The sequence below is a fragment of the Chaetura pelagica genome, unplaced genomic scaffold (genome assembly GCF_000747805.2).
Source record: "Chaetura pelagica isolate M959 unplaced genomic scaffold, ChaPel_1.0 scaffold18, whole genome shotgun sequence".
In the NCBI taxonomy this organism is placed as follows: Eukaryota; Metazoa; Chordata; class Aves; order Apodiformes; family Apodidae; genus Chaetura; species Chaetura pelagica.
The window spans coordinates 2341427-2349338 of NW_009954310.1; the positions used below are offsets into that span (position 1 = coordinate 2341427).

At 43.0% G+C, this 7912-nt stretch overlaps 1 protein-coding gene across 1 annotated transcript; it reads left to right on the forward strand.

Moving 5' to 3' along the window:
* CDKN2C (cyclin-dependent kinase inhibitor 2C (p18, inhibits CDK4)) lies at positions 1 to 4165 on the forward strand. The gene is made up of 2 exons (XM_010004011.1): positions 1 to 129; positions 3791 to 4165. The coding sequence occupies exons 1-2, from the start codon at positions 1 to 3 to the stop codon at positions 4163 to 4165; spliced, it is 504 nt and encodes a 167-aa protein (XP_010002313.1).
* Positions 4166 to 7912: the final 3747 nt, after the last annotated feature.

Below are 7912 nucleotides of genomic sequence, written 5' to 3' on the forward strand. Positions count from 1 at the left end.
ATGGCCGAGCCTTCTGGGAACGAGCTGGCGTCCGCGGCTGCCAAGGGGGACCTAGTGCAACTTACTAATTTGTTGCAAAAGAATGTAAACGTCAATGCACAAAATGGATTTGGGAGGACTGCGCTGCAGGTTGGTATCCAGAGAGGGAGAAAAGATTTCATCACTGGTACCTACGTGACCCGGGTTTCCAAAAAAGACAGCGTTTTCAGCAGGCTGGTGGATGAAATTCGAGTGGTTTTTCAAACTCGTTGGATGCCATATTTTATAACTTTAGCGGCTCCAACTCCCTAAAATGACGTACTTGAAATAGAACTGGTCAAAACCACTATTTCAATCGGGGATCACCCTCAATGTCAAACGGGCTGCGAGTTTGCTAATATTTTGTAACTTCGTGGGGAGGAGGCAAGGAATGAAAGAGCTGAGACGAAAAGAAATCAGCTTAGGTGAGCAGGATTTCATAGCAGGTCTGTAAACACAAATGTGCTGTGCTCTGAAGCTTAGGATTTTTCTATTTTTTCCCTTCTTTTCTTTTTTTTTCTTCTTTGTTTTCTGTGTGTCGTGTGTCCCCCCCCCACCCCCTCCTTGATTTCCTTCCTACAATGTGCTTTTAAATCGTGCCTGGTCTCGGTCCTGGGGTCTGCTGTCGATGGTACTTTTCCTTTAGACGCTGTTTGTGAGGAATGACCTTTCTCAGTGGGCAGCAGGCTGCTCAGAATCCAGGACCTTTGCTACACATGAAGAGTTAGCCCGGCGAGTTAGGGTGCCAGCTGAATCCCTTGCTTTTTCATTCAGAATTAAGGCTTAAATTTTTGCTTTTTTGGATCGGCTAGCAGGGCACCGGTTCCAGTTATTTCCTTTCTGATCGTATAGGGTGCTATGTCCTAATTTTCAACTCTGTGGCTGCGCAGGCAGGAGTTGGAACTCATCCAGCTGCGAACTATTGGAGCTGCTTAAAGATTTTGCTTTTAAGAATACCTGATAATGATGGCGAAAAGGCTACGATGCCTACCAAGGAGGGAAAAAAGTAATTTATAAATCTGGAGGGCAAAACATGTGTGTTTATTTGTACTTAAGGTATAAATAATGAAAGGTGGAAGTGGAGCTATAGGTCTTTTTCATTTCATAAATTCGAAAAATCGTTTGTTAACTGCTCTCCCTCCCCTGAAACCATTACAATAATTTCTGAAATTGGGGTTTTTTTTAATAGCATGTAGCTTGCGAATGTGCTCGAGGTATTAACAGCTTTTTTGGCTTCGCATCAAATTGTTAGAGCTGGAAAATAAGCACCTCTTGCTAAAAAGCAGGAATTACCCCCTTTTTCTATTATTTTTTTTCTACATTTTCGCTGAAGCTGGAGGTCTGGGAGCTCCTCTCTGTCCTGTTAGCACCTAAATAGGGCATCGCAGGGCAGGGCAGGCACTTGCAGCAACTTTTAAGAGAGTGAAAGGATTGAAATGAAGACATTTACACCAAGTAACTTCTTGAAGAAAGCAGGAAACATTTAGCCAGCTGGTTTATCCTGGGGACGAGGGCTGCAAACCGATTTGTCCTCTGGTAATAAGTTAGTGTTGTTTGGGTTTTTTTTTTTCTAAAAGCAGCTAACTGTCCGTATCCGGCATTAGGGCATATTTTACACAATGACAGAGCATCCAGCTATATTAAACAAGCACCCGTGTCCTAACAATACTTCTTATCGCTGCCTAATCATAACTGAGTTAATGAACCACAACAAAAATCAAAACAGGAGAATCTGTCTACTTATTTTCAATATGTATCATCCTGAAATGTGCTGTGGGTGCATGACCACGCTCGAAAGAGCTCTCTGTCAGTGCACTCTCCACAATGCAGATAATCTCTCCATAATCTCTCCCTCAATTAAAACGGAGAGAATGCTCCTACACTCATACCAGTGAATTTTTATTTTTCTTCTGCATTTATGTTCAATTAAACAACTGCTCAGCTTGTCTTGCTCTGTACTTTTTATTTCGGATGAAGTGTATCTATGCAGGCCTCAGATATATGTCCTGCCCTAATGCTCTTTGTCAGCCTTAATCAATTAATGCTTTTTCCTTCTTTGCCTGTCCCCCTCCCCGTGAAACTTTGCAAAATAAAGGGCATTTGCTGTACAGTTGTAGCTCACTTCCCAGTAGCATCATCTTTTATATTATTTTTCTCCCCCCTGCATCTTTAACTGAAGCCTTCAGTTCCCGAGCTTGAACACTGAAAACTTCCACTAGAAACCAAATACATATTTTGAATTCATAAATAATCCAGCCTGGGCACCCCAAAAGGGAGCAGAATGTCCAGATTTTACTAAAGAAAGAGAGATCACAATGCTCTGCTTTGCTTTTACATCGCTTCCATCTCCAGTCAGAAGTGAAAGAAATGACACACACGGAGCTGGAAGCCTTGAGGCACAGAGAAATCTCTTTCCCCGAATCCCAGCCTCTCTTATCTGCACTTTTGCTCTTGTCTGTATGTATAATATACCGGGCTACTTTACACACCAAACGCTGCAGTAGTTGTATTGATTATAGCTTGCTTTTTTCTTAAAAAGCCTGAGACATATTTTTCACCATGAGAGCTTCTCAGCAAATCCCTTGTAGAAATTGTATATTATGCTCAATCAAATACACTATAGTGCTCGTTTGTACAGATAATTTTTTAATCCATGATTTTCAAATCAGCGTGTGGGCATTTCTAAGAAAATTTTAAAGGTAATTTTTTTTCGAATTTGGCATGTACAGTGAGACTAACTGCAAGGACAGGAACCTATTGCCTATAGGCTGGAGTTTTTACACCACCATCTTAACTTTTTCGGAGGTCTTTGAGAAAGTAAAAAACAATGAGGGATTTGGGGAAAATTTGTGCAAGCTGTTAAATCCAAAATTACAGAGATTTGCTTTTCAGTTCTGATTGTTTCAGGATGCAATCAGGAAAATTAAAATAAGCTTTTTTTTTTTTTTTTTCTTTCTCTGAGACAAGCAATCAGAAAATCCAATTATTGATGTTGTTGTTGTTTAAAAAGGGATGTTTTTAACAATAGGATATAGGCACAGTTTGCTTGCAGTGAAATTATGGAAGTGTAATATAATATACTGGATTTAGAAGAAAAACTTGTGGGACTTTGAAACATCCCTTTTAACTTCTAATTCGTGGGTGACATGATGAAACACAAATATTGGGGTGAAAATTTTCTTATAACATTTATTTTTCTGAGCAGACAGAGCTATGGTAAGGTCCAAATATTTGTTTTATGATAATGCATAGACAATGTAAACACCTGAAAGCTTATAAAAACACAGTCTATATTCGCTGTTGCTGAGGTGAAATATCTGTCCCTCAGAGACCCTATATTCGATGTTTAACGAGATTAAGCAGTAATGCAAAGGTTATTCAATATTTAGGCAAATAAAACTGAACCAAACTTGATTTTTGTACATTAAGAAACTGAGATAACCCACGATAAAAATATACATATATAAATAAATAAATCCCTCATTCTACACCGCCTGTTTCAGACATTAATCTCTTGGAGACAGAAAGCTATCACCACAGAAATGATACAATCTTTCGCCATTTCACCGACTTTAGTAAGAAAATATATAAAAAATAGGCGTTCTGGTGTATCGTTAGTTTTCTAGTGGGGCTCTCCTGTTCGTTTTAAGTGAGGACTGAGCCGTGACAAAAGAAAAAAAAATAAGCCAGAGATAAGAATTAAGGATGAAAACCCAGTGCTAAAGCAAACACACACACCCCTGGGCATTCAACTCTTCTTTTTCTCTCATAGGTCATGAAACTGGGGAACCCCGAGATTGCCCGGAGGTTGCTCTTGAAGGGGGCGAACCCCAATCTGAAAGACAGTACTGGCTTCGCTGTAATTCATGATGTAGCCAGAGAGGGTTTTCTGGACACTTTGCAGACTCTGCTGGAGTTTGAAGCTGATGTTAACGTTGAGGATAACGAGGGCAACCTGCCCTTGCACTTGGCGGCCCGGGAGGGGCACGTACGGGTGGTGGAGCTGCTGCTGGAGCGCGGGCAGTGCAAGGTGGGCCACCAGAACAAGCGGGGGGCCACCGCCTACGACCTGGCCAAGCTCTACAAGAGGTCCGCCGTGGTGAAGCTCTTAGAGGACAGCAGCTTCTTCCCTGCAGACATGAATTAAAATCCAACCTGGACGTGCCCGCCTTCGGACATTGCGGCTTTCAGCCTTCTTCTCTCTTTCTTCCTCTTGGATAACATTTGTAGCTGCCTTCTTTTGACTTGTGGTCCTTTTTTGTTTGTTTTTTGTTGTCTTTTTTTTTTTTTTTTTTAAACATCTTCTAGTGTAAGTCTCAAGAAATTCTAGAGGTGGGGTTTTAGGTAACGGAAATGTTTTAAATCCACGCTCCCAGCGATTTCTTCCACCTGCCATTTACCGACTGCTCACAGACCCGGCCGTGTTATCTGTTCGTTGCTCATACCAAGTTTTCCAAGTATCGACTTTTGCCATTTCTTTTAGGCCATTAAGTAATGAATACCAGAGCCACATATTCACATGCTTAATGTTGCTGGACTCTTAAGAAAAGGAAAGAGCTGGCTGTGATGTCTCCCACCTCTCCATGCCAGCTCCCTCCCCCCCGCTGCCCCCGGCTCCTCTCCCCCTCCGGTCAGGCTTGAGAGTTCCAAGTCGGGTTTTGGCTTCAAACAGCCTTTTAAGGGGTAACCTACAACCCTCTGCTCAGGCAGAGCTTGAAGTCAAAGGCTGCTTGGCCTGAGGACAGAGGATGGCCCTTAGAGGCTTTGGGGAATAGCTGCATTTTCACACTAACAAGAACTTGTAGATCACTTACTTTCTAAATGTAGATGACACTTTTCCCCTTTGTGTATTTAAACTTTCACCAAGCTGGTTTTGAATTTAGTTACCAGAAACAGTGTAAGTGGTGTTTTTTTTTGGTTGCCAGAGGTTTTAAACAACTCAGTTGAGTAGTTCATGTTTACTGTGCAGTGAACAAGATGGGTTTTTTTCTAGTTTCAAAACAAGCAGCAGAGTCACTGTCAGGAGCAGGGGACACGGAGGCTGCCACACACCGAGTTTTCTGGTCGCTTCGGAAACTGAGGGATGTTTAGATGCTCTTTAAGGAATATTTGCTTTCCACCAACTCTTTCGTTTTGCCTGGGAATAAACTATTTTAATGCCACAGATGCATCTCACAGAACAGGAATATTTGAATACAGTGACACTTAGGAAGCAGCACGTTTGGTATTCGAGAACTCATGTTATTGCTCGCACCTAAAACACGATTGAAAAATTTCCATTGCGATTCAGCTGAGAGTATGAATCAGAGCAGAACTCCTTCACCTCTCCAGCTACAACAGGAGCTAACGAAGCTCAGCAGCACTTCTGAAAAATTTGAGTATTATACTTTTAACATATGTACAGGAACTAATTATTGGGCAGATGGGGAGTTTATTTTGAATAGTGTAAATTTTAATTGCGCAATATATAAGGTTTTAAATAATTGTAAAATGAAGAGTACTTAAAATAGCACCTAAAGGAGGAGGGGTGTACATTAGTTTAGATTTTTAACTCTTCAGAAAATATTTTAGCCCCACAGAATCAGTTACTACCGTTTTCGAGTAAAAAGTAATTTGCTGAAACTGTCTGCCAGGTTTCCTATAAACTCTGTCACACTGCTGTGTTTTCTGATTAAAAACCTCTGTGAAACATGAAGCTTTGCTCCTTTTTGTTACCATTTTTTTATTCACAAGGGATCTAGAGGTCATTCATCCCAGCAGCACGGCATGCAGGGTGCATGATCGGGGAAATAACCCACCAAACACGCGGGATAACGAGCACTAAAGCCACCTGAAATATTAAAACGGAGCAGCGCAATCCGCAGGTCCCCGAGAAGAAGTGACCCGAACCACTCTCTGTTGCTGTCCATCTCCCTCTCCTCATGTCCTGGTGGATGCTGCAAGCTTTTTCCTCCTCCACAACCGGTTCCCTGCACTCCTCTTAGAAAGCAGAAGCAAACTCTGCCACCAGCGTCTCTCCCATTCGCTGCCACAGCGGAGCTGAACACCGACAGGTAATATTCATCTTTTCACTTCATTTTCACCCGCGCTACTAAAAAATCCACCCCCAAATTCCAGACCCGTTTTGAGTTCCGTCAGCATTTCATTTACACTAAGCCGAAGCTCAAGCAGTGGTTTAATAAACCAACTGCTTTGCCGAGGAAAAGCAAAGGAAAAAAAACCAAACAGCCCCGCCTAGACAGAAATAGCGGGTTTTTACTGAGTGCCAGAAGTTCAGGTTCAGAACTAGGACGTGTCACACCACGGTCGTACCTGTATTGTGAGCGATTAAAGGCTGGTTTAAAGGTACCTTTTATTTGCTTTTACTGCTGCCTTTTCTCCAAACGCCACTCCATTTACCGGCAACAAGAATATCAATTGGAATTCCTAGTTAGATACTTTGAAAGTGAAAATTACTCTTTCTCGCCCCAGGAAATCCATAGTTACTACAAAAAAAAAAAAAAGCCACTGAGATTCCAAACAAATAAATGGGGCGGTGGGTTGTGTGCACCTCACTGAGTTTGTAGGTGACAGAAGGTGCCTGGCTGTGCTCTGCTGGGAGCCAGCTCTGCTGCCGGGGTTTTGCATTTACTGAGAGAGGAGAAAAGAAGATAAAGCAAGTGCCACTAACAGGGATCTTTGCACCGAAGAAGTGCTCTAATAACAGGTGTGGTTTCAGAAATCACCCCTGTGATTTTTCCCTGGTGTTCTGGCAACATCAAAAAGTCCAATTTTACCAACTCGGATAGCTGTGAAAATGGCAGCAATCGTATTTCCCTAGAAATGCAAAACTGCAGGGGGTGAGATTGAACGAAATATTTTGGGAAGCCTTCACTGAGTCATAAACCAGCTGAAAAGTTAAGTCTCCCAGGCAGGAGCAGAGATTGTCCTGCAGCAGCCCAGGAACAGGCAGCAAACAACATGGGATCGAGATGAGGTGTATAAATAGAAACAAATACAACAAGCACGGGAAAAATATGTGAAGAAATAGGGCACAAAATGTAGCTGTAGCAAGGATTCATACTGACCAGGCTAAGGATACAGCTGTGGGGAAAGAGCCCTCTCCCCTATTTCAGTGACACGGACGAGCAAAGCTCTTACACTTGACCTTTGTTTCTAAATCGCCCTCGGAAGAACGGCGGGGGCGGGGGCGCACTTTTTGAAAGGAGAAATACGAAAGAGTACAGGGAAGGGACAGAATTTAATCCGTGGCAGCAGCACCTAAAGCTGGCCCTGCATTTCTCCAGAGGAGTGCAAATTGGAAAGTATTCGAAGGTGAATTCAGCTCAGTGTAATAAATGCCTGCAGTTAAGCACACGAAAAGACTTTATTTCCAGTTTTCAGTGTGGGGAGATCAATTAAATCAATGCTTTATTCCATGGTGGGGTAAGAAATTAGCTTCGTAGGAAATGCCATTGCATTGTTCACCAGAAGAAAGAGTTAAACCAGCAGAAACCCACCGCTTTTTGGCTTTCAGGAGACAGAGAAGAGCCCCTTCCACGAAGGTACCACTGGGCAGCCAGAAGCAACCCGACATTATGATCTACTCACTAAAGTGCTGAAATCCCCTGGAAAAAAAAAAGCGAGGGGAGGAGAACTGCTGCGTTTATTTGTGAGGAGCGTGCATGGCGGGGTGGGGGGGCAGGGAAGGGAAAAACAAACGGGGAAAGGAAAGAAAAAAAGGAGAAGGAAGGGGGGAGAGAGAAGGAGAGAGAGAGAGAGAGAGAAAGCAAGATTTCTCAACAAGCCTCAGAAAAGCCTGCCCCACGGCACATGCATTCAAAATGTCGGTGCTCCCGGAGGGCTCTGCCGGGATCCCCCGGGAGGGGGGTGGGCAGGAGGTGCGGGGCAGGTC

Bases quoted from the DNA above. Each gene is read 5' to 3' on its own strand.
- CDKN2C (XM_010004011.1), top strand. From the start codon at position 1: ATGGCCGAGCCTTCTGGGAACGAGCTGGCGTCCGCGGCTGCCAAGGGG. The intron at 130-3,790 runs GTTGGTATCCAG...TTTCTCTCATAG, and splicing joins TTGGGAGGACTGCGCTGCAG to GTCATGAAACTGGGGAACCC.